This window comes from Melozone crissalis, unplaced genomic scaffold (assembly GCF_028551555.1).
Source record: "Melozone crissalis strain CALT ecotype California unplaced genomic scaffold, PUWL_Pcris_2 ptg000016l_1, whole genome shotgun sequence".
Taxonomy (NCBI): Eukaryota; Metazoa; Chordata; class Aves; order Passeriformes; family Passerellidae; genus Melozone; species Melozone crissalis.
The window spans coordinates 48,007,994-48,035,661 of record NW_026535794.1 but is presented as its reverse complement, the minus strand read 5'-3'; the positions used below and the strand labels follow the sequence as shown (position 1 = coordinate 48,035,661).

The 27,668-nt window shown below is 37.2% G+C and overlaps 1 protein-coding gene across 1 annotated transcript; it reads right to left on the bottom strand.

Moving 5' to 3' along the window:
* Nucleotides 1-537: 537 nt before the first annotated feature.
* On the bottom strand, nt 538-23,413 carry ANLN (anillin, actin binding protein). Its single transcript, XM_054274070.1, has 23 exons — nt 23,326-23,413; nt 22,670-22,954; nt 21,909-22,255; nt 20,994-21,216; nt 19,887-20,080; nt 19,643-19,750; nt 19,049-19,169; nt 18,080-18,196; nt 17,319-17,545; nt 16,641-16,792; nt 16,189-16,336; nt 15,390-15,525; nt 14,893-15,075; nt 14,180-14,306; nt 13,335-13,383; nt 13,203-13,259; nt 11,781-11,819; nt 11,403-11,424; nt 10,275-10,387; nt 5,649-5,735; nt 3,999-4,106; nt 2,480-2,652; nt 538-2,147 (listed from the first exon to the last, which is right to left on the bottom strand). The coding sequence occupies exons 1-23, from the start codon at nt 23,411-23,413 to the stop codon at nt 2,024-2,026; spliced, it is 3,228 nt and encodes a 1,075-aa protein (XP_054130045.1). The 3' UTR covers nt 538-2,023.
* Nucleotides 23,414-27,668: the final 4,255 nt, after the last annotated feature.

Here is a 27,668-nt window from a genome sequence, read left to right as displayed (position 1 = left end):
ATGGGAAAACTACGTAACCATTATTGCAAACTTTCACCACAAAGCCTTAAAAGAGCAGAGGAACATGGGAGGGGAGGAGGCAGCGCCCAGCAGCACCAGCCAGGAAATCCACAAGCACAGGCTTCCTGCTAAGCTTGCATCCCATGTTTCTGCTGGCTGCAGGAGCCCATGGGCTCACCACTCATGTGCCCAGAAGTCACCACACAGGTCAGCTTTTCTAACTTAACACCACCTCTAGCACTTCATACTTTTTCCTTTATGAGGAGAACTGCTTCTTGGGCAATGAACAAACACAGATTGATTTCTACGAGGGATAATAGTCCAGTTAGCCTAAATAAAAATGTTCCCTTGAATGTCATCCAGTTCTGTTCTTAACACCTTTCTGTGGACTTATTTCATACTTCAAAACTTAATGGTTTTTAACACTCACTTGGGAGTTTAAGAAGAGAGCCTACCACACATCCACGGCTGAAATTTGCTCTTGCACTGTCCATGTTGTGTTATTCTGCTGCCATATCTTTGTCACAAAAAAAAAAAGTCTTTCCTCTCCATATTTGATGAGCTGCTGCACATGGACAATCTGGCTTCTCACTACAAAATTCAGCTAGCTGTGTCCAAGGCTTCACATTATCAAGTGGAATTCTGGGATGCATGTACAGAATAGAATCCTTCCTTAAACACTGTGTGGAGTCCAGCTTTTCTTCAGCCTACAAATTAATATCTCAAATTGCATAGATGACATTATTAAAAAAGCAGGGAGGGTTTTACTTTTTATTTTAAATGAATAAAATAAATCTCAATACATAGTTTGGAAATATTTAAAGACATCAGAAAAGAAAATGAGATTTAAAAGCAAGTACAAAAGGGGCAGGATGAAAACAGTATAAGGTAACAGAATTTAGTGTTTCAAGTGTGAATATATAACAGCAATAGCAATCTTAAATTTTCCACTACTGCATTCCTAGTGAAGTAATGAGCTGGAATTCCAATGCGCTCAGTGAAAAGCCACAAAAACTGCAAGTTTTAACTGAGAAATGTTGCCATTTTCATGATGAGTCTGAAGTACTGCTCTTATATGCTTTGTGAACACGTATATCAAGGGGAGGAAGACCCATTTTTTCAGCTAGAGGAGTATTAGGTGGTACACAGCAGCTTTGTAAAGTCTTATTATTAAACAAAACCAAAAAAGGGCACTTTTACTACCTATTAACCTATTCCTGGTTCTCAAATGGAGAACTCCAGCTTGTAAAAACCACAAGTCCCAGGAAACACTGATGTATACAACCATGAACCTAAATTTTTCTGTCTGATTATTTTTTATATAACATTCCTAGCAAAAATATTCAAGACCTTCCATTTCTATCAAAGTGCAATATACTGCATACTTAATTCCACACCTGCAAATCACATAGTGTACACACCATGCACTTATCCACACTAGTCTGTATAGGAAATTGCAAAGGTAGTATGAATATGTTGTGCATGTTTTGTTCTGACCACAAGGACGCTGGACAAGCAGAATTATCTACACTGCATGTTGTAGAATAAAATTAACTAGTTATTTCTATGCCTGATCATTACAAAAGAACCCCAACAAATGCTACAACATTAGATATTGGGCTTCAGCAGCATTCTTGTTAAGAGTATTTTGAACTGTTGCTTCTTTCAGGGAGCTGAGCTATCTGGAAAGCTTGTCTTTCACTAGCTAGTGCCCCCTTACTGCCCTGAAGTGTGATTTCCTGCAATAATTTAGTTGTTTGAAAAAGAGAATGCACCTAGCTAGAAGACTTCCAAAAAACGAGTTATATAAATATTTAGCACATTTAGAAACAGGTAATTGCTTCCTACCATACTCAAAACTAGGAACTAAGAAGGTTTTAAAATTTTTTAAGTGAAATAAAAATACTGCATAACATAGTCCTGTATAATGTTAAATACTCTCTCAAACTTAAAGCATAAGTGACCCAGAGGACTTCCAACATTTTCATTTAAATTCTTTTCTTGTGTAGTTCCCTTCCCAAGTTTAAAGCTTTCCAGAAGGTTTGTAGCAGGCATCAGGCTGCCACATGCGAAGGTCAATGAGGACTTGGTTGAGCTTTTGCATCCAAAGGTTACGCTCTTCTTTAGTGTCAGCAGACAGCCAGTTCCTAGAAGGCAAGGAACCCTATGGATTATTCTCCACCTCCAATTAGTTATTGGGACAAAAGTCAAGCTGATCAACCACAGAAGCCCAGAAGAAATAGTAGGGTTAAAAATTAAGTCAAACATTCCACCATCCTGCTACCAATTCACCTGGCATTTCCACTTCTAGAAAGCAGTTAGGATTAAAAGTGAACAAAACGGTTCAAGTGCCACCCAAAATCTCAGCATTTAAATGACCTTTGCATTATTATGACAAAGTTGTAAAGCTCCTACATTGCTGCAACTATCACATGAGATAAAATACCCTCCCACAACCTCCATGATTTTATGCACTCACTTTGTAACACAGAGTGTGTCTCTGCATTGGCTGACGAGGGTCTCTCGGTCATCTTCTCTCTGAGGTCGGACAGTTATTAGTTCAAAAGTGTTGGGACGGGCACAGAACTCCCTGTTGGCAGGTTCAATCTGATGATTTGTGCAGTTAGCCAAGTTTATCCGGCCCAAAGGATGCTGAAAGTGAAATCAGTTCACCAGTCAAGAGCACTGCAATCAAGAGTAATTCTGAACAACATATGCTTTGACAACTCAATGTTATTAAGTGAACACACCTTCTCTCAGTGAGTTACTCCATACAAAAAGGTGGTATTTGTTAAGCTGTAAGAAATTTATTTAAAAAAAATCCCATGATTTAAAGTCATCATGGACTAATACTGATATTTCTGGATGACACGTATCTCTGCACAATGGAACAGATATAGTAGGAGAGAGGGGATGCATTCAGTAAGTTTAATATTTTTGTAGATCACCAAAATACAGCTGACTCTCTCTCTGAAAAGTAGTGAAACAAGTCTAGAAAATTTTCCAGAACAATCTGCAAAACAAACCAAAGCTTCTTGCTTGCAGACAAAAGCAAAATAGGAACCTTCTTCTTGCTTAACTTTTTTTTTTTTTTTACTATCTTGTCTTACAGTAGGCAAAGATTTTTCCCTCTCTCCTGGCAAGGGAATAAAGTACATTGATATATTTTGGCAATGTCAACTATCAGCATATGGTGTTCCTCTGTTAGCAGGGAAGAAACTAAACTCAGGCATCTGGATCGGCATAGAACTCCCAAAAGAACCAGAGTTTGCCACGGAGTTTGGGAAAGAAAATGTTCTGCCACTAAACAAGAAAGTGTTTAATGGTAAATAACTTCAGTGAATCAGAAAAACCCTCTTGGAAAGCAGTCTTTAAAAACCTGGAAACAATTTAGTGCACTGCAGGAACACACTAAGGAGACAAGAAGGTTCACCTCGGTGACAGATGAGCCTCTGATTTGTCTCATTAGCCCAACAAGAACTTAGTTTTCTGTGAGAACCACTTAAGAAGCACCAGTTCCAGCTACAATGTGGAGCTGCAAGAAGACAAGGACTTCAAATAAGGTAGTCAAATAAGATAGTTCTGCAATATACAAGGTTGGCCACTCTAATTTTTTACTATACTGTTAGTCATCATTTTGTCTAAAACTTAAGGCAACTAGATACAGTCTGCTTATTAAGCTGTACAAGTCCAATCAATTTCAACTCAATAATTAGTGATTTGATGAGCACAATGGAAAGCCTTAAGACTAAAGGGGAAATTAAATATGGATCTCCCATCACTTTCCCCCCTTTCCTACTAGACAGGGAAGCCAGTTTCTAAGTTTGCCATGATTTAGGTCAGCTTTATGAAGAAAAGTCCCCTCCATTCCCCACGGAAGCTTTAGCAACTTGAATCCCACCAGTCTAAAGCCTAAACATTACTGTCCTTAACAATGAACAACTATTTGTGTAGGGCACTACAGAACTGTAGACTTAAGCTTTACAAGACAGCATTACCTTTCTTTTCTCATCATCTGGGTATGTCCAATAGGAGATACAATTTCCAGACAGCACACACCAGCGCCTATGCCACGCTCCAAATCCACTGACATCTTCAAACATGGTCTTAAAAACAAAAAATTAAATGGGGTAACTTTGTACCTTGAGCTTGGTCTGTATTTGACTATTTTTCTACCAGAATGGTTCTGCAAGTGCAACTTTTCATAGCACTAAATGAAAGAGAAGGAAAAAAAATTATACTGAGAGAGGCTTCTATTCAGACAGTGTATTTATTTTCCAGATGGTATAGAAAATTAGCTCACACTATCATTCTCAGGTGTGCAGCCTTTTGCTAAAAGGCACTTATAATTGCGGTTTAAAATTACGAGATTTTCATGTTGATGGTGACAAGCAGTCCCATTATTTTAAGGTAAAGAACGGTTATTTCTAGTATATGCAGTACAAATGGTTCCTAAAATGTGTTCAAAAAACAATTTATTACTATTAGATATTTGAGTAATTTTTGACTTAAAAATCAGGATTAAAAAGCATGCAGCTATTCAAGAAGCCACTCAAGAAAGTTTAGTCAGTTCAAAGGAAATTAGAAATTGATTTTTAAATGTTTGTGTTGGCAGTTCTTTTATTGGATGCTGGATTTCATCCATTTCAAGCCTCATTTCCTTAGAACTAGAATGGTATCTGACTTCTATTCCTGCTACCTCTTGAACTTATACAGAACTTTTTTCCCAATTAAGGTGTGTATTGTGATTCTCACTCTTTACAATTCAGATTCTAATTTTCAGTGGTGCAGCGAGTTTCCAAACCCTTACTCTGAACAAATCCAGTATGCATGTACATCATTCTTCAGGTTTTACATATTGTATAGTAGAAGCAAATATGGACTTTCTCAAATTAGTACACAGAAACATGGGACAGCAAATACCATAAGCATGTGAAATGTTTGCATCTAATGAAATCTGTTCGACTTCAATTAAGTAAAGGAAAAGGAGACAGAAAGCAGTGTTTGAAAAAAGTCTAAAGAAATCGTGATTTCTGGAAACACCAAAATAACAGCATATGTTAATGTTTCATTTTCATAGCACATTTACTGCCATCTTGTGGACACTTCAACAGGTCCAGCTCCAAGGCCCAAGTATCAGCTGCATTTTCTAGGTCCAGTTTTAGAGAGAAACAAGAGTTTTAGAGATGGCACAAGATTTCTCTCAAAAAAAATACTGTTGTTTCTTTGTCTTATAGAAAAGCTGTGAACACAGTGGAAAAAGACCCAATCTTTTGTGTTTATTAAACACACACAAAAAGAGTCCTGTAAATTTTTTTTGCCATTGAAATTAAAATCTCATCTACCATCAAAGATTTTAGAAAGAGAAGGTTAACTGAAGTTCAGAATAATAAATAAGCAGATGTTTAGAAGAGAGATACACAAACTCTTAAAAGGTACCCTTAACTTAAACATGTTTAGAAGAGAAACTAAAAACCATTTGTGGTCTGGTTCAGAGATTTAAAAAAAAAAAAAAAAAAAAAAAAAAAAAAAAAAAAATCAAGCCAGGTTTTAGCTTTAACACAGGTGTGACATTAAAAAATTACTATATTTTTAGGACCTGTAATTTCCAAGGCAGGAGTTTGAAGTGAATACAATAAACACCTTACCAGGAACCCTTTCTCCTCCACCAAAGAGTCCACTTGGCATTTCAACTTCAGATATATATGACCTTCCAAAGGAGACAAAAAGGGAACCTGCAAAATGTAAAACAATCATTTAATTTTGACATCTCTCAGCTAAGTCTTAGCAGTTCAAGCAAGCTACCTGCACCAAGATGTTAAGCACTGTCTTGTTCTTAGGACCTTCAGCCAGAAAGAAGCAGTCAGTCAGACTCAAGCAAGACAGTAATAATCACTTTTGGTTTCAAGTTCATTTAGAAGCTTTCCAATAATTATTTATTAGTTTGCTCATCAGGATATAGATATATAGACATGCACTCTAGCTATGAAAACAGGTTCTTCAAGCATGGTTAGAAACAACAGAAGGCACCAGTCCACACCTTTCAAGCTTCTGCCTCAGTTTGACACCAAGTTGTTTGGAAAATAACAAAGCTCACCAAAGTGAGCTTAAACAGGAATGGTACTTGGATACCATAAGCATTTTTGGCAGATACTGATGTAGTAGTGCCTACTCAGATAAATCTTTACATAAAAGAAAACCTAGAAAGGGGAGAAATAATGAAAACAGTTCTCAACTAGCATTCAAGGTGTTAAAGATATGTGTTAAGTAATTTCTAACAGAAAAGGTTCCCAGTCCTATTTTTGCCACTGGGAAAAAAAAAAAAAAAAAAGAATGCTTCATTACTGTACCAGAGGTCAGTTAAACAGCCATTTGACAGCCAAGAGTTTTGAGGAAGAGCATGCAAAGGTCTGCCTTTGAGCTTTCCCCAATCCCTCCACACATAATGCCTCATTACCTTGACTACTCCATGAAATCATATCTTTTTTTTCTCCCCCTCACTGAGGCAAAGAGCTGATTCAACAAGCAAATGATGACCTGCACAGCATTCTACAGACCGTATTTTATTGCTAATATGAATAAGCAACACTGCTAAGAATCTTGAAAAGAAATTGACAAAAAATTCGGAAACACTCATCTTTTGTATTACTAGAAAAATCAGGAAGGTCAATGCTGCCACTCAAATACAAATAAAGAACTGTTTGCAAGGGAATAGGCACAGGCACATGTACACAGTAACAAAATAGCTTTCAGAACTATGGAATCAACACCATTCAAATGGAACTAAATTTTGCTAGTAGTTAAGATGAACAGGAGTAACCCTCAGTAGTTAAAGTGCTCATCTGTGGGCCTCAATGAGTCCTGCAGGGCACCAAAATAGGTGTTGTGGTTAGAAAGTGATCACCTTTCAATTGCAGACATCATGCAGCCTTCCTCCCAGACATAAGACACATGTGCACAAGCAGGTGATCAAATAATTTTCACAAGTCAGATCTACTCAACTAACACAGCATTAATGGCTTACTCCTGTACTCAACAGGAATATTACAGCACAGAAAAATTCTAAGCATTAGGTAGGAGTCTCCATGATCACTTGAGAAACAAAAAATAGTAAAACACTTCCACGAAACAAAAAAAAGAAATCCAGGACTGATAAGACAACTATAACCCTACATGCTACACCAAGGAATAATGGCATATAACCCTAATAAAGCACAGAAAAACCCATTTCTGAATGAGGGCCTCAAGAATATTTGGCCATTCCTCGCTTCAGGTTTATGGGTTTTGCATCTCCTTTAAGCTTTACATCAGAAGAGAAGAATCCAACTCATGAAGTTTAGCAGTGAGGAACTGTGTGAGAGGCAAAGCAAAGAGGTTGTGTAACAAACACAACAGTTCTGCAGAGCCTACAACACCACTACAAATTACTAAAGCAGGTCTCAAAACACCCTCTTGTAAACATAATCAGAAACTATTGAGTTCTAGTAAACAATATATCTCCTTAATAAAGTTAAAGATGGTGGAAAGAAAGCAGTTTGACAAATATCCAGCTAGATGGAAAGAAAACTAAAGCCCATGACTATGCTATCTTGCATCCTGGTGTGGTCACACAGGTATTTGCCAGAGGAACACAGCTTACTGTCACAGAAGATTATCTGTAAAGAGTCTCAAGAGAACTCAAGCATTTGAAAAACTGTTTTTTTAGGAGACTATTGATTAAAAATAGGAGATGATAGGCACTAAAAGTATCACTTGCTTAATTTTGAGAGGAAATATGAAAATTAATCTAAAACGCTTTCTTCTGCAGGACTCGAGTAAACTAGATAAAACTATGTTCATAGGTTAAAGACAAATTATTTCTGTTAAGGATATCAATTCACATAAATTTAAAGCCAAAACACACCAAGCAAAAACATTTTAAAGGCACATTTGTGTACAAATAAGGACCTCATTTATTTGACATGCTTTGAAAATACTAAGCTTTTTGCTTAAAATGCCAAATGTCTTCCTATGTCTTGTCAGAACAAGGTTAGAATAAGAAGCAAAGTTACTTAGGTTCTGAGAGATTTTAATTTTCTTCAGCAGCAACAAGTTGAGTTAAACCAACATTTAGGCTGCCAGACATTTTTCTCTGGTTCTCATATTAGCACAGCAGCTGATTCTATGTTCTGTGTAGTTCATCAAGAAGCTGGCTCAAATTTCCTGACTATAAATCTTTAAGAAACACAACAATTTGTTCTGAAACAAGAAACAACCTCCTCTAATGACCTAGGAAGACAAGAGAAACATGCTAGTTAAGGAGCAACCCTAGGCAACCTAAATAACTGAGTTCCAGCAGCATGCTTATGAGACAAGGAGTAGAATTCTGCAAGTCTTAAAGGCTTCTAACATCTTGTGTTTAGTTAGTAAATCTTTGTAAGCACTTTCTCAGAAGAATTTTTTAAAAAGCTGCAAAAACAGCCAGACAGAAATAAGCAACATGCACTAGAAAGCATTTTCCTGTTTTAAGTTAGAAACTAAAGGATCATAGCAACCTTGTCCTGGAACATAAATCCCAACAGTTCTTTTTCCTCCCCTTCAAAATTTATCTAGGGAAAAAAGAAACATGCTCAATGCAATTAGTGTAAAGTTATAGCCTAGAAGAAAAAAGGACACAGTTATACGTGAGTATGTTTTGGTCCTTTATACCCTGCATTTCAACAGTACATAGGTAAAAGAGAGGAATGACACTCAAAAAAACCACTGTGGCATCAGTTTGTTCCATATCAGAAATACATGAAGCAACCAGCTGTTTGTACAGCCACAGGCCAAGTCAAAACTGAAATTTGGTAGCAATTTAACAAAGGTAGTAATGTAATTTACTGAGGTAGTAATTTAACAAAAAAAAAAACCCCAAATAAATAATGAATAAGAATTCCCCTCTTTTCCAGATAACTGTAAGACTGCCTCTGCAAAAAATTAACCAAGCGATAGTTTTCCCAGAATTCTCTTTGAACATTGTGCTTTTGCTATATTTCACTAGTCCAGTCCAGTGTCCTGTCATACAATGCAAACCAATGAAGTCCAAACCTAAACTGCTGAATATAATACAAAAGCTGATTCTATCATCTCCAAGAACAAGAGGTTTCCAATAAGGAAGCTACACACAAAGATTTCTACATATAGTTCTGGTTAAGAGGAACATTTATGCTGAAGAACCAAAGCTGCTACTTCTGAAATTCACATAGTCAGTAACAACAGTGCAATTTAACCATTGTCCTGCCAGCTGTTTCAGTAAAGGAATCTGCTTCTGTCTACAAAAAGTAAAACTTCTAAAATGCAAAATAGGATTATTGAGATATTTTGTTTTAAGACTTATACACAAACACAATTAGTTCTTGTTTTCTCATCTCTTATCAGAAGCTGAAATTACAATAATACTATTATTGCCATAAGACTTGATTGGCCAAAAAACCCAAAATTTTTCTTTTGCTGCTCTTGGGTAGCTAAAGCTGTGATTTAGTACTACCATAAACTGTAGTAACATTTTAATTAATTTAAACCAGCTTAGGATAGCTGCTGGCATAAACACCTATTAAAATAGGCTTTAGATATTAGATATTACAAGGTTAGAGACTGCAATGAATGTAAAAATGTATTTTATAAACTTCTCATAGCAAAAGCCAATAAACATTCTGTTTAGACAAGGAACTAATGGCATAAAAGTCAATAAGAGTTCTAAAACAAAAAACCTTAGGATAATTTGCTTCCACAAATTTAATTGGGATATGAAAGGAAAAACTCATGCTCCTAAATATATTAAAATGGCATTTTTTAGGTCAATTAAATGCAGAAAAATTCAAAAACTTCATTATCATTAAAAGACATTTAATGCCTTCTTTAGTGATAACTGCAAGACTAGGAGTAACAATATGAAGACCACATATAGAAATGCCAATTGCATAGATCAATTTTTTGTCAGTGAAAGCAAATTCATAATCAAATTCCTTCGTTATCTTGGCACAACCATATCTTATACTGACCTACAGAAATTAAAGAGCACCTGGCATAGTAATAAAAGTCTCCCTGTTTATCTCAAAACAACATTTAATTCATTTGATATGTAAATAAAAACTATACAAAAATTTTTAATGTCTATATAAATAACCTATCTAGAAACCATTATATATATTTCATTTCTAGGATGGTGCTTCCACCTGAAAAGTAAACTCAGACTCTTATTTTTCTAGTAGCATGCAATTATCTTTGGATTAGTAACCAATAATTTCCATTACCTTGTCCAGTGCAAATTTGTTATTTCCCACAGAAGACAGCGATAACTTGTGGGATCCAACAAGGATGAAATTCGTACTGCGTATGGCATTTGGACCACCTGGACTGGCCATGGCTGTGGAGAAAAGTTAGAGAGAAGTCATACCAAAACACACAATCAGGATGCTGCAAGGCTTAAAAAAAAGTACTTTATTTGCACTACTGCATGCATGCCCTGCTCAGTACTCCAGGAGAAATGCTCTTTGCAGTGCAGCCCAGCCCAGCAGCACATTCAGAGAGAATCTTGGCACACGCCATTCCTCCTGAAAAGATCTTTTCTTTCAGAAACAAGGTTTGAAAACATCCACAAAGGAGAAAACAAAGCATTTTAAGTCTCAGAGGGATGGAGAGCATGCTGAGGTACACTACAAAGCACACATACTCTTCAGTAGGAATGTGACTTTTCTATCTCTCAACCTCTTCTCAAGTGACACACTGCAATCTTCCAGAACTTGTATGCCTTTCCTTTGCACTTACATCATGAGAAACACACACTGTAGCTCAGGAATTTTACTAGTAGCAGCAGCATGATACACATTCCCGATTTAGTTCGTGAGCTCCTATTGCTGCAATTCCTGCTAAAGCTAGCTCAAGTATCGCATAGTTTAGGTCAGATAAGTGTATAATGTTTTTATATACTTAGAAAAACACTTAGAGGGGCTGTTTTTCTCTGTCAAGAGTCAAAAAATAGATAAACAAGTTTATATATGTTTTCTATATATAAATACTTATACAAAACACTACACACAAGCAATATTTCAGAATCTGTTCATATTTTCAAATTATTCTGTATTACTTTGTTGACAGCAGACTCTAGTTCTCGACTTTTAAAATCATTAAATTAGTTTGAATTCATACTTTCAGGAAAAAAATGTAAACCATGGGTATCTGATACCAGATTTTAGTTCTGATTTTGTGAAGATATCTTCTGTTGAACATAATGGTAGCATAATAAGCACAGGGCCAGTTTCTGGGCTGGGAAATTTAGTGTTTACTACTCACAAATTGTCATCTGTTACAAGTATTATTTATTGATATAGTAGTTTTGACAGCAAGTGTAGATTGGCATAAGATGTTTAGACTTTACTTACCTGGAGTAAGAAGGTTGCTTTTCTAGAAAGAGAGAGAAATAAAAGCTTAGTGAAAAAGTACTTCTGACAGGTTCTACTGAAGACAAAGCCAAGGTAAAAAGAAATTAGATTTCTTTTCTTCCTTTCTGAAGTGCTTTTAAAAACCCAATCAAATAGAAAAAAGAGCGGAAAAAAAAATGCATATTTCCAGTATTCCATATGTAACAGAGCTGTTTCTTGAGCTGATGACTGAAAAATTTGGCAGAAAACTGGACAATTTATAGAGCCTTATGTAAGGAACAGAAAGAATCTATTATGGGCACAGCCTTAATCTGTGAGAACATGCCCTTTGGAAGGGGGCATAGTCAGAACTTGCTACAATATTACATTCATACTTACCGAGGTAATAGATGTTAATAATCTCTTTGGAGTAATAACCTAAAAAAGAAGACAAGAAGATAAATGCTTTTGCTACTGCATTTGTCCAGCACATTTGCATGAAAACAAGACAGTGAAATTACTGAAGGCTTATCTCAAATTTTGAATGGGTACTCATTACTATGAGTAAGTCTTGGGTTTTGACTGGACATTTCTTCAGTGGAAGAAATGCTGCATAGCAAAGAAATAATTACTGCAGAAAAGTTAAAGCAGAAAACCAATCTTAGTAGGTGTTTTTACCTATGTAATGGGATTTCAAAGTTCCATTTGCTAAACTAAAGGTAAGAGTTAACAATAAAAGTAAGGATATGTTCAATATACTGCCGTTATACATCATTATTTTCAAGTTAAAATCTGAAAGTTTAAGTGAGACTGTACATTAAACATAGACTGGAGTTATGTACTTTTATTGAGGTTGAAAGACAAGTGTAAGTAGCTTGTCAAAAAGCAGATATAGGATGCCACTGGCAAACCTATAACCTCATATAAGCAACTTACCCACAGTAGCACGAAATCATTCAATTTTAAGTAAAAATTCCTTTAAACTACAGTACAGGAGAAGTGAACCCTGGTACTTGAAATTTTTATTTGAGAATAGGTGGAAGCTTTCAGTGTGGCAAATCAAAGAATAAAGAAGTTTCCTATTTCTGCTTGCAGACACAGGACTTAAGTACTCATTCCAGCTGTTTTAAAAGACACTCAAGTTTCTTGGTTTTACCAAGTGACAGATGATATGTCAAGGAGGAAATCAGACCTGAAGCCACTAATTCACTGTGTGCTCTATTAGAATGAAAAGAAAAATATGCACACACGCCCTCAAAAGCAACCCAAAATAAAGAAACCACCAAAAAAAAAACCCAAACCACCTCCAGAAAGGCTTGTTTAGGGTTACATATCTACATATATACTGAAAAAAGCACAAACACTTGATATGCACACCCTTATTAAAACAATGTTTGCTTTAAAAAGTAAGCATCTAGTGCTTATATTTAATACTGGGGAGAAAGAGGAGTTTTTAGTTGATCAATAAAACTTTTAAGACAATCAAACTCCAGGGTAGGGCATATTGACTGCTATAGTTTAACTGAAGTGGAGAAAAAGGGCAATAAACCACTATTGAAGGCCCCACACCTAACAAATAAATGTGTGCAAAGCAGAGCATTTTGCAGAACTAGTAAGACTTCTTCCCCACCAATACATTTCAGACTCAACCAAGTGCTGCAGGTCCAATCTACTAATTGCTGTAGGTCTCCATAATCCATCTGTCATGGCAGATGTTCCAAGAAGGGAGTAAAAGCAAGCAACAGATTGTGTAAGACTATCAGTTTTGCTAGTGCACCTTCTGTTGAAACATTACATTACTGATTTTCAGGTTTCATTTACCTTAGATTTATTTGTCTTTTTCCTTTTATCAGTGCTTGTACCTTCTTTTCTCTGCACCTGTAAGGCAAAAAGGTATTGAGAAAGTACAGCACATCATTCTCCCTTACACCTCTTCACAGGAACTATACATACCCAACTGTAAACTTCTATATTTATTTCAAAGTCATTTGACACATCATGCCTAAAGGGAAGAAGAAAAAACAACTTAAACTAACTGAAGCAAAAAGGCTTTTGTTTTTGTTTGTGGTGGAGTTTTGGGGTTTTTTTCGTTTGTTTTGGTTGGTTTTGTTGGGTTTTAAAATTACTCTTTACTTCTTCCCTCCTTTTGCTCCTTATAACTGTCCAAGGAGCTTTTAGTGTATTACTACTTAAAAATATTTTTTGGAACTCAGAAAAGGAGAGGGGATGACAAGAGGCAGATAACGTGCATCTACCATTTCTCAAATTGCACCCTCCCCTGTCACAGATTGGGTTTTTCGAGTAAATAGCTTTAAGTGAAAATTCCAGTTCAGCTGAACTTCAAAAACAGAGTTTATTTATTTTGAAGACTTACTAGCAAACAGTCATTTGAACTCACAATGCCTTTTTAGCTGACATGTGAGAGTTGAAGTTATAGTTATAAGAGCACTATTTTCCCAGATACCAAAACCAAATAGCTATATAAAATGTTAGTTGCTGCAAAAGAGAAAAACACATCTCAGGCACAGCAATCCATCTGTCACTGCAGGTGTTCCAGGAAAGAACAAAAGGCAGAAAATGCAAGAGATAAAATAGCTGATGGATGGTTGAATAAGTCTAGGTTGCTCTTCTGAGAGAAGTGCCTTCCAGCTATTTTTTGAAGGAGGAAATAGCTATACCACAAAATCTTTCCACACTTTGTTGCAGAATAGGACATTCTTATAACTAAGACTATAAATGTTTTTATGCATGCTCCACCATCAGAGTTAAAACTGCTTCAAGAGTTTCTTTATACTTACATAGTAAACGTCGTAGTAAAAGTAAGAGCATCTCCATTCAGGGAGCTGGCAGTACTTGCTAATGGAGTTGCAACCATGTTTTCTGCTCCAGATCTCAGTATTATTACATAGTAGTAATTTCCTGCTTCTGTAAGCACACATCAGATGGTTTGGTTAGCCAGAGGACTCCAAGTCTCTAAAAAAATGCTCAAGTACTGCATTGCTATTAAGCACATCTCTGTTTCACCCTTCTTAAAACATTTAGTTACATCTGAGACTTGCTTATAAACTTAATCTTAAAACAATTTTATTTTCTTTATGCTGTGTCTACTAGTAAAATTGTCTCCACAGGATTCACAGCAACTGCTTTACTGCCTGGGGCATCTCAGGCCAGACCTACACTAACCAGTGTGACAGATATTGTGTGAAAAGGGAGAGGAACTTTCAGTCAGATCAGCAGATAATCTTATTTATTTATTTTACTTATTACTTATTCATTTTACTTAGGCCTGCCAGCTTAACCACAAATCAGCTTTCACTGAAACATTGAAAAGTTAGTCAGAAGCAGATGAACTGAATGCAATAGCTAAATTTTCATTACCCCTAGATTTCTGAGAACATCAAAGCAGAAGAACAAAATAAAAAAAACCTAAAGCCCAAGGAGAATGAACCAGGAATACATGTTGGGAGAATGAGGAAGGAAAAGAAATAAAGCTTTTGTTTGCTAGTTTTACCTGGCTTTTGAGCTGTACCACATACAAAGTCTGCTTTTAGAGGTAGACGCATTTCTGAAATGGAAACAGATCCCCTGGAGGGAGCAAATTCAGCAGATGTAGAAGCAGCTTTATTTCTTTTATTATGTGGTCCCTCACACTTCAGTTTATTCAATTCTTCCAATAAAGCAGTTCTCTTCTCAGCTGCACAAAGAAATTAATTACAGTTCTACAGAAGAAAAAGTACTGAACAATTTTTTTCTGCCTTAAGTATGTAAAATGCAACTTATATTTCTATTACACTGTAAAATGATTAATATTTAAGGGTCAAAAAAGATACAAAAATGTCCTCTTGCCTATAAAATGAGCTGAGACAGAACAGATATTATCCTGTTCTTTTTTCCAGAAGAACTATTAATAAATGGCCACAATGTAACACAATAAATGCGTGAGGAAGAAATTATGAACCTTGTCGAAATGTTCATTACAAAGAACTGAACTTGAGTATAAAAACCTACTTGCAAAGAGAAGAAGTCTCTCTGCTTCTGCTTCTTCTTGTGACCCTTTTCCATGTTCCTCATCAAAACAGCAGTTCAGAGCTTGACTGGCTTGATAAATCACTGTCTGTTGCCTGTTGATCTCATTATTCAATTCCTAGAGAAAACAAATAATAAAAACAATAATCAAGAAGAGAGATCTAGTGCTGCATTCAAACAAGGAAATGTCTCTAGATGAGCCTTTTTTGAGGTGAGGCTTCAAAAGAAAATCAGATTCTTTAAATAGCAAACTACAAAAGCCTCACAGTTAACCGTTACTTTGGCAAAAGAACACTGCAGTAATTTTTTTTTTGATCTCAGAGGTATGGTGGGGAGTGAAAGACTCAAATATTGTATGTTCCATATCCAATCTAGTCTTCCTTTCACCAGGAGAAGCAGCACTAAGCAGAAATTCAGCAATGGAGATTAGTGCAAACAAAGCACTAGTAAAGATCAGAATATTACCTACTGAAAGTAGGTTTTTACAAATTCTGCCTAATTCAAAGGCAGTGCTAAGACACTGATTCTCTGTGTTCTTATCAAAATAATGGCTTGTTCTCTCCAGACTTAATCTATAATATGATCCTTTTAAGTGAAGCATTAGCTGTTCAAATTATGCATCATCATCATTCCCTACCATAAGATATTTATGCAAAATAGAAATAACCTAACAACCTTATTTTGCAGTTCTAAGCAGTAGGTTAACATCCTGGACATTCATAGGGGCAATTAAATTTGAAAAGTAGATTAGAAAAAGAATTTTCAGAAGCATATTAGGTACCTGCATTTTCTTTTTGATGTTGACTTGATCAGATGGGCCATTTCTTCTCATTTCTAGTCTGGAAGCCACATCTTCCTTGCGAACAATTATTTGCTTTATTGAAGGGCGTTCTGTTTCCTTAAATCTTTGGGATCTGTATGCATCGACACTTGAAAAAGGAAACATTACAAAATGTTTCACAGGTGTGCAAAGCTCTTCATAAAAGATACATAGGCATGTATCATACATTGAAGTTTTCCAGCTTGCCTAAATGGCTTGAAAGAAAGCATTCTAACAGCTGATTTTAAGTTTAAGCAACATAAAAGACTACATAATCTTTGATAAAGGCTGAGATCTTGCAAAAAAAAGCTTAATTTGCGGTTTTAATGGAATGCATCATTAGAAGAGTTAAAAAAGCCAGTGTTTTAACTTGAACACTTACAGAATCAGGGGTGTTGGGTTGTGTTTATTACCTGTAAGGAAGATTGCGATCTTCCGACACAGAGCCAATACTGTCTCCAGATTCTGCCCTGGGAACTCTGGTCCTTTGGAACTTCTCAGACTTCAGACTGACATCACTGATACTGCTACCTTCCCCAGTTGACTTAGAAGGAGAACCAAAGGCCTGAGGAAAAGAAAACATATTACAGCTATCTGTTCACATAATACTACTACTACTACTACTAATATGTTCTCTTTCTCCTTTATTTGTTGTACTTATAAACAGTAAATTTGCTTAATACTATTTAGCAGATGATATTTTACAAGTACATAGAGCAAGTTTATTTATTTAAGGACACTAACAGATTATTGAACTCAATGAGATGTCACCTTTAGCTTCCAAATCAGAGCAGTTACATAATCACTTAAGATTTTTCATCAGTGGTCACTCCACTGAATGCATGCATACCACTGCAAGTCCAGTACTAGTAACAGGTTTAGCAGACCACTTGTTTAGCAGAGCATCCAATATGCTACACTATTTTCAGAGAAAAAAAACTTTGCCTCATTATGCTCTCATTAGCAAAATACCATTTGAAATGTCTTTATTTGCACACATATCCTAATATTACAAAATATCACAGCTCACAAGCCAATTGGACACCTCTGTGTGATAAAAAAGCCCTTCCCCACCCTCCCTGAATTCTCACCTCTGAACCAACAGATTCCACTAGAGGGGTTAACAGAGACATTGATGAAATGTTCAGTGACTCTTCCTGCTCATCCTCATCACTTTCACCTTCCAGGCTCATGCTCATTTCTTTCTTCAGCTTTTCTATGTCTGGACCATCCTCTTGAAGAATTTCAAAAATCTCATTTATCACCTTTGAGCTATTCATCTCGTCATCCATACGCATTTTGCCTTCGTATACTTCATCTGAAGAGTGACATTTTAAAATATATTAGTAGCATCAAGACTGTCATTAAACAGAAGCAAACTTGTTTTGCCTTTTAAGCAAGCTTGATTAAAATGCACTTTTTGCAGTTGGGCATATAGAACCTAAAAGCACCCTTCCATGGCTATTTTAATATACCACTTTTACATATACTGCATAATCAATGCAGAAAGGGAATATATAGATGCACAGTTTAGACAAATTTCAACCTTTTAGTTCAAATACATCTGAAACTTAACCACAAGTCAAACACTAGGGCAGTTGTTTCTGTCCTTTTCCAATGAGGCTTGAATATGAGCTTTTTAATCTTCCTTGAAGACTTGAATGTCAAGAGAGAAGGGTTATGATAACTGAAGCTTCCTAATTTGTTTTACATAAATCTCATTACAAAACACATGGGAATCAGAAAATGTTTTCATTTGAATTCATTGTTCAGACTTGAAGGTTATTGACACTGTCCTAGACAAGGGGCTATAGAGAGCTAAGTCCTCAATATTAGTCTACTCAATACAAACCTTTTGGTTCCTCATCAAGTTGTTCAAGTTTTGAGACAGACATCGCTTTTACAGGGCTCTTTGACTCTGCAGTCTTCAGAGGACTGGATTTATCAGTCTCTTCACATTTAGAAGTGTCTAAGGGGTTTATAAAGAAAAGAAGTATTATGTCTAGCCTCTATTTTAGTTATTGAATTTTAGAAGTCCTACTGACAAAAAGACCACCAGATTAAATATTCCAGTTAGCCACATGTCAAAAAACCCCATTAGAATACCCTCCACAACCTGTATACCTAGACTTCTATATTATAATCAGAAAACTGACACTGCAAGAAACAGTGCTGAAACCATAGCAGAGTGCAGACACTCATGAGCAAAAAGGGAAAATTTTAAAAAGACAGACAAAAAAATCCACTAAACAAACCACTGCATGCAAACCCAATTTTTCTAGAAGGACATTTGATAGATCTTTCAAGTGAACAGTCTACTGAGAGTGTTAAATAAGTTCACACTTTTTTCACAGAGAGCTGAAGATGCTTCCGCTCAGTAAGCATCAGAAAGGATTCCAGGAGCACCTCACAATTCTTTTCAGGTGTCCTACCATAAGAATTAATATCACAAAGGGATACTGACAAGGGAAGAGTTTCCCCCCATTAGCTTCTTGTGGAAATTTGGTTATTCAGGTACAGGATAGACTAAATATGTAACTGACAATTCTCATTCACTTCCCTGCCCTTAACCTCCGTTAAAGTTTGAAACATAGGTATACCCATTGAAAAACAAAAAGACAGTCTTGCCTTGCTATCCTTTCAAGTGGTATAGGAGTGCAAATACTACTATCATACAAGAAGATTTAAATAAGATAACCAGTAACCAAAGGAGAGGTCCAGTTCCACACTTCAGTGTAACTGGTCTCTTTCTCTGCTCATGAATATCAAGTGCAGTGCTCCTGCCCAGCACTAGTCACAGGCAAACTGTGGCAGTTCTCACCCGAAGACTCCACGCTGGGAGACTTTGCTGGCCTGTCACCTGCTGATGTGTCTTCTGAAGATCCAAGAGCAGAGGCATCTGAACTGGCAGGATGTTTTGGACTGGCCTGAGATTGGCTTTCCTGGCAAGAATAAAACCAGAATGCATTCAGGAGGTAATGTTAAAAGCATCTAAAAAACTACCAGAAAAAAAATACATTTTACCATCTGCTAGGAAAAAGAGGTTGCCTATCCAATACCCTATTTTTTTATCCAAGATATTTATCTGAAGGAGTAAATATTAAATGTTTGCATGAGGAGCTTTTTTGCTTTTGCAGTTATAGAACATAAAATCCCCCCACATTTATCATCAAAAAGTAAATAAGTCAATTGCCTCAAAGCAGTATCACTTGTTTTGGTTGATTCTACAAGAGGTAAATAAACTAATAATTTGTTAATAATCAAACAAGTCACTAGACAAGTGGTCTTGCCAGCCCGAGCACTCCCAAAGCATAGGTTTTTATCCCTTATACACATTTTCACATCTAACTCTGTATTCAGAATATGTTAAAGCAATTCAAAGTATCATATTTTGATTGATGAGGTAACACATTACCATTTTAGCTTCTGGAAGCTTCCTCTTTGAGCTGTCACTTTTCTCCGCACTCCACAGATTGCCCCTATCAAATCGGCCGCGAAGGCATGCAAGTTCCCGTTCACGTTCCTAAACAAATGAAGGGAAATGGGAGAAAAGCTGACAGCCCTAAGGTGTCACAACACTTCAGATTTCTCAGGTAGGGGCAGAACAGTAATAACCTTCCCCAGGCTTATAAGCTGGCTATGAATGTAACAAGTCATACCTGTTTAAGCTGAAGCGCTAAACTGGCAGTAGAGGAATTTTCATTTTGTTTGAGAAGCCTCTCCTGGATTGTCCTTGTGTTTGGGGTAACAGTGGGCGTTCTGCACCCTGGAGTGTTCGTAGCAGGGCTGCGTGCACTACGCTCCTGACAGCGCTCCCCAAAGCGTTCCAGGAAGGGCTTAATTCCAGATCCCCCTACAAGAACAATTGTTTTGCCTTGAAAGAAACTCTCAATATTAAAGAAATCACTGCAATTTTGTATCCTGATGAAGGTTCCCAGTGAAGCAATTAAGCTGCCTCCTTTACAGCTCTTACTCCATTATACTTTATACAAACTGAACCTGAAATGCAAATCATAACAGTGATGTTAATAAAACAGTAAATCAAAGCAAGTAGATGTCTCTCTCTTACTACAGTCTATATGTAAAAACATCAGTTATTTAAACTGGCTTGCCTTTTCCAAATTTCCTCTATAACCAGCCCCACTTCTTTCACAGAAATAAGCATTCTAGTGCATGAGGTGGATATGTTGTTTGGCATCCATCCTGCTTTACTGAGCTTATCTGTTACTATCAGCATATCTAAAACATGCTTTTCTGGCCATCATTTTTAAGAGTTCAAGCTGTTAGTCCAGGTTTCTGACACAACAAGCGGTTGAATTAAAAACTGAGGATGTTCACTTGTTTTGACATCAATGCTATCACTGAAAATAAAGACACTGCAAAGTTAGAGCACCTATGTGGCAACAAGATTCTATTTCTTCTAAATATGCATATATTTCTTCTAAATATGCATATACCAAATGGATACATATAGCACCAAACAATCTGAAATAAATTTTGAATAGTCTCAATTAACATTTTAGGCTGCTTTTGTTCTTAAGAGATACTAAAAACACATCCAAGAAAACATCCCATGCAAAATACAGAAGCTGCATAACTTAAAATAATTATCACAGAACTCATCAGCTTTTTATTCAAGTTACAGCTGGGAATAGGTATTATCTGGTATGGCACCTTAAATTCTTAACTAGTATGTTGTTTTCAACACTGCACACATTGGCCTAATTTGAATGAATATTATTTACTGAAACCAGAAAACAGCCTACCTGGTGTTGTGGGTTTACCCTTAGGTTCAAGTTGCACATGTGTTCCTTTGACTGGCTCTGCTTTGGACTGAACTGGTTGAGGCAAAGCTGACTTGGCTGTTTGTGTACGCTCTTCAGCTTTCCGGGGACTGCAGGGATTCTCTGCTGGCCGTTGCTGTACTTCAGATTCTTTAGAACAGGGAGCAGTGACTCTTGAAGACTGAGTTAAAGAATTGCTTGGATCCTTAACAGGAGAAAAAAAATAAAAGATGAGACTTGTGTTCTTATTCTCTCAAGAGGAAAAAGAATGACAGCACTCTGCATAGCATACTATCACCTGATCCATCTGTTCCTTCAACAAAAGAAAAAGCCAAGAACAAGTATTAAGCTTTTAGTACTTTTTTTTATCCAGTATTTCAAATTGTTTCAGCATTTGATGCTCTTGCCAGCTATTTTAAATACTATCCCACATTTCCCTAAACAAGAATGCACATGGCAGATATTGTCATGGCAAAAATTGCATAAATTGATCAATAAGTGTCTGGTACCACTTATTTCATCATTCTGATTGAGTCTTCGTACAGCAATAACATTCACAATTTCAGTCAATCAACTATATGAAGTTACAGAGTGAAACCCAGTATCTCTGTAACAAGCCCCCTTCTGATGATCAAGAGCAGTAATCAAGTACATTGCCATCAACAAAACATATAAGTACTCTCATCTTTAAGTTGCAATAAAAGGAATTTTAAGCTGTTTCAGATCTGCTATTAAAAAAAGGGCATCTGGGACTGCAATAAAGCAAAAGTTGTAAATAGACTAAGACTGCTCACACCAAATCTTTAAATTCAGATTAAACAGTTATGTGCTAACATTTGTCTGCCCCAATACAATACTCAAATCAATTTTTAATCAGCAACTAAATCAGACACTCACCGCTCTCTTTGAGTTTGCTGGTTTATTAATAGAAGCCTCAACAAGCCTTTGAGAACAGGATGCAGCTTTCTGCTTTACACTGCTACTATTGATTCTAGCAGATGCTCCACTTGTAGTGGACAATTTGGATAAACAAGTAGTGCCAGGCTGTTCTTGTGCATTGTTTTGCTTTGCAGATGGATGACTTAGGTCATCTTCCCAGGAACCAATTGTAGCAGCAAGGTTAGCTAAACGGCCTCTCCTCCCAATAGGGGTTTCGCTTGCCAGGGCACTGGATGTCTGCTTAGGTGGAGAAACACACAGATCTTTTGACTGGAGAGGAGACAGAGGAACACATTCAGAGGGATCTGGAAAAAAAGAAAACACATTTACTTTGCTAATAAATTATACTGAGATACATATAATTGTATATATTGAGTTTATCTTGAGTTTATCAACAATTAGATGTTCCTGCCATCAACAGAATCAAACTACTAGCCCTAGAGGCACTGAGACTAAACAAATTAAAAATTTTTAATCAAGCAGTTTACTAATTTTATGTCAGTGTTGTGAGGACCAAGGCATGAGAGTAGCAGAGAAAAATAAGCTTAAAATTAAGCTGTAGATAACAGCTTCAATATTTTGGGCCTGCCCTAGTATTGTCTTAGAATTCTTTAAAAAGACATTAATCTTCCCACAGACAACATTATCTCCTTCTAGCCAACATAATCATCAATGCAAACACTGAGAGACACCAGTGGTGCTTAGCAAGTGAAACATACCCTCACTATCCCAGCAGCGCCGCTGCTCTGCCAACTTCTGCATACGTGTTTTGACTGAAAGGGCCGCAGGAGTTTCTGACTTGGTGTTTTGCTTTGCATTCTCAAGAGGCTGAACCAATGGAGCTCTGTTAGAAGCAGTTTCGTGTGGTTCTGAAGTCATCTGAGGAGAGTCATGGCTTGTGGAACTTGAAGGAACTGGCTGTACATTCTCTGAACTAGGAGCTTGAGTCTCCATATCATTAGGGCAGAGCCTTTTTGATGGTGATGGCTTTGTATCTGGTTTTACTGGATAGGTCAGAGATTCAAACAAATTAGTATTCAAACAATCTAAAATATTTTCCAACAACACATAACTGTAGTACAAATAAAGCTATGATTTATGAATACCCTGATATGCTTCCCAAAAAAATGCTCTTCCCAAATCCACCAAGCACAAGGCACTCTCTTTGACATTACACAATTATTTCTAAATAGCTTACTAATGACTTGGCACATCTGCTCTCAGGTCTAGCTAAACACAAACTAGCCCTAGTGGCCAAGTAACTGCATCCATCACTGGTTAGTATAAAATAAATGTTCACTGTTTTCACTTTCCCTTTGGAAAAAACAATGAGACTGGTATCAAAACAATCTTTATTAAACATGCCACTAAATACCTTCGTCACCGGGAAGAGGTGCCTGGTTACCAGTTTCTGCCAAAGGCTCTCTGGCCCTCTTGGTCTGCATTGTGGGTCTCGCACCCATCTTCGGCCGCTCTGCCATTTTCCTCTGCAGGTTCTCTCGCCTGGCACGGGTTCTTTCAAGGAGTTTCTGAGTGGTCAATAAGTCATGTGTTACCAGACATTGCAGTGTGTTAACTGGTAACAGCTCAGAGTAAAAGATGATGGAATTCTGTTTAGCATAGGTGGGCAGCGGGTTCCAAATTTCAGTCATTAAATCAACTACTGTCTCCAACTAGCTTGGCTGTGACAGAAAATCAGGCTAAAGAGACAGGAGCAATGGCAAAATTAAAGAAGAGGGGCTCCTATAGACCCCAGAATCATCAGAAATATTTGAAAGGTTTGTTTTTTTTTAAATCCTGAATCATCACATGACAATCTTGATCTGTCAAGTCTTGCTAGCAGCGTTTTCTGACACATTGCTAAAGCATCTGGTCACGTCACCTGACTGGCACTAGCCCTCTAACAAAATAAACAACATTGAAGCGATTGTCAAGAGGCCATAAAGTTCAACAAATAAAAGCGTGGCTGTCAATATTAAAAAAAATTGTCATTACACCTTCTAAATCAAAAGGTGAATTTCTTTGCCTCAAGCTTAAATTTTAAGACTAGACTGATATTATACCTAGCTATATTATGGTAAATAGCCTGTTTATTAAGATATCGCTATACAGAAAAACATATAAAAAGATACCAATTAAGCTATATAACATTCTTTTTTCATTTCCTACTCATTGGAAATTTGAGTACCCTAATTATATTCCATATAAAATAGCTGTTTTAGTAAGTGCTCCACACTAGTACAAAGTGATTCCTTACAGTATTCAATTTTAAAAGGCTTGTTTGTTTTAAATATAGCATTTGCAAGTCATTATCACTCAGTTTGATCACATCTAAAGGATACTTAATGACTCTCTTGATCTAGGTTTTAAGGTTGAGACAAGAAATTGTGCAATTGAACTAATGCCCTTTAAAGGGAAGCATATAAACTGCAGTTGTTTGGTGGCACATAAATTATTGCAAGAACTGTGCCAGCCATTATCTGTCCTGTTGCACAGCAATTAAATACACATTTGACATTTTTAACTGTCTAAGGCTGAAGTCTTAAACAATGTTCTATTGTAGGGCAACACAGGACAAATAGAATGTCAATCTCAACAGTTTTTTTGTGAAAACAAATCTCAGCATTGCTATTTTTCACAGAAGAGGGGGAATTTGGAAAAAAATCCCAAACCCAAAGTACATGAAATGCATGAATGCCTTCAATGCAGGTTCCATGCTAGTTGTGCCCACAAGTCAACATTCCTTAGTTCCAAAATGCAAAGAGAGGGATACAAAGTGCATGTAGTACCCATATTAAAAAAATCCTAAAGGCAATTTAAATTAACAGCTCTTCTTGCAAAAAGTTGAATATGTCTTATAACAGTATTCCTACAGTTCTATTCAAATAGAGGCACATTCCTTTCTGTTTTGTTAGCTGAGCAAGAGAGTTTCAGTTGTTACGTATGAGATGTCACTTCCCAAGAATGCACGCCTCTGTTGTTCAGCTCCAGCTCCTATTGGCTTCTTGCATCTCAAATTTTCCATCCAACTGCCATAATTCCAGTGGTGCTGTTACACACGATGAGTAAGCCACGCTCCACAACCTGAGGCTTACTTCCAAGTTCATCAACAGGGTATTTTCTACAAGTACATTCTCCAATTGTTCTGATGACAAAGTTTCAGAGTATCATCAATGTTTAAAATCCTAGAATATACTGAGCTGGAAGGGATCCACTAGAAGTTCAGCTCCTGACCCTGCACAGAACAGCCCCAAGAGTCACATGTGTGTGAGACCATTACCTACTTTATTACATGAAGGAATCTTAGGACTACAATGTCAAAGTGGATTACTGTGTCACAAAAAAGCAGAAAAAAACTCCCCACCTCAAATGTTAACAGGCAAGTTCAGTTTTTCAAAAGTATATATTAGAGAAAATACTTAGGCCCATATATAATCATACATGATTATGTTCTTAAACAAGAATTTGTACTAATTACCCTGCTTTACTAGCAGAATAGAGCAAAGGGAGCAATTGAAGGAACAGTTGACTTCAAACATCACATTTGCAAATTTTCCCCAAACAACTGCATTGCTTATTTCTCATTGCTCATCCTCCATGCTAGGAAATCATCCTTGCTTCTATGAATGGTAAAAACTACTTCAAAGTACAAACTAACCTAGACTATTTCTAACATCCCATAGTAACAAACATAAACTCTTTTGTGCAAGAAAATTGAATTATAAAATCAGCTATGAATGGAGTCACAAATAGTATGTTCATTGTGATTCTGAGAATGTATCCCCTGTACTATCTCCTCAGTGCCATCTGTATTAATAATTTCATTGAGATTCAGAAAGCTATCAGCTTTTTTTTTGCAAGATTAATCAAAAGAAACCTTATTTCAGAGCTGTTTTGAAAGCATTCCACTGAATCTTACACCAAGATTCATTTGAGCTTAAATTCATTGAGACACAGACAAAATTTGGTACTGCAAAGTGATCAGCAGACAATTAACAGTATGCTTCATCCAATTAAGGCTCAAATTATTAGGTTTTACATAATCAACACTTAGAGTGCCTCACCAGGTCCCTGCAAGTAATAGAGTATGGTAATGTGTAGACAAAGATTATTTGAAAGCAGTTAACCTAAAGGAAGGTTATATTAAAAGAAAAAAAATAGCAACACAAACCACAGAACATAAATACTTAAAATACGTGGTAAATTTCTTTTCACAGAACTTTGGGAACAGTTACTAAACTTCAATACTGGGACACTAATAATGGTCAAAACTGTGCACAACAATGGAATGTCTTCCACAGCAGAAATATTCCTGATAAGGTGACTTTTTATGCACTCTGTGATACTGGCTAACACTTGAATGAAGTTTACTCTGGGAGTGGCCTCACCGTTGGTCATTTTCAAAGTCAGCTTTGTACAAGAAGGGCGTGTACAGGTTGGAATATCTCCCAGCATGCAAAACCATTTTAAATTTGATTCAGTAGTCCAGACCTGAAGTTTATTTAAAACAAGCTGGATCATGTCACTCACTACCAATTAAGGAAGGAGGTTTTAGATGTTTACACTTAGCAACGCTTTACATGGAAATAGCGTAGGCCTGCCTTGGCATAACACATTCAGTAAATCTGTTCAGATCAACACCTTATGTTCATTTTTTAAAAATCAGATCTGTGCAGTCACCTGTTCTGGGCTCTCAAATTATCTAAGGAATGTCAGTTTGATAAACAGATTGTTTACAAGGGGAGGAGAGAGTATTTCCTCAGTGTATGTGATTTGAATTTTTTTTCAGGTAGTTCAGGTTTTATTTACACAAGCTGTGGAGTGAAGGCCCTTTTTACTATGACCTTTCTCAAAGCAGTCACAGGACAGCTCTAAAACTACACCTCTGACATGAAATCAGAGTACAGCATAGCATCTTCAAGAAACTTTCAGCCTTCATACAGATTCAAGGTGGCCAATTCCTCATTTCACTACAATTTTGCTTCTGTAAAACTTAAGCACACAGCCAGTTCACTCTAACAACTAACAGCCCTTTTTAAAAACAAAAAAGAAAAAGAGGAACTGTGCCTGCCAAAGAAAGTGACCAATCACAAGTGGCAATCGTGCCATATAGTATATAGGAGACCATTTTTTATCAGATGGTCTCCTCTTTGGATAGATTTATCATGCTTTAGGTATGAGTTATGACCTTTAGGTATGGCAGGCATAGAGTGTCAACAGCGCTCCCGTCTGCTGCCATGTCCCTTCCGTCCCCGCTGGGAGTCTTATCTGCCCGACGCGCATGGAAGGCAAATTCCCGGCTTGGGAAGGGCCTCTCCTCCGCAAACCCTCGCGCCTATCAGCGCTGCTCTGTCCTCTCCCGGCGGGATCTGACACAGACACAGCCCGGGCGGCTCCAGGAGCGAAGGCACCAGCAGGAGCGGGGCTCCAGGGGCGGGGCAGCGAGGGTCTCCCCGCTGCAGACAGAGGGTCGCTGCAAGCCCGCAGTTCCCTCCCCGAGCGGGGATGAGGGGGGCTGACAGGGCTCAGCCGGGAGCAACTATCCCGAACCGAGAGCGCGGCGCAAGGAGCAGCTGCCTCCCTTCGGACCCCAACCGGCCGCTTCCCTGCGCCGTGTCCCCGCGGTCCCGGACACTGACAACTCGCCCCCTCCCCAGCTGACGGCCTGGGGAGGCCGGGCCCGGCCGAGCCCTCACCTCGGTGAACGGGTCCATCGCT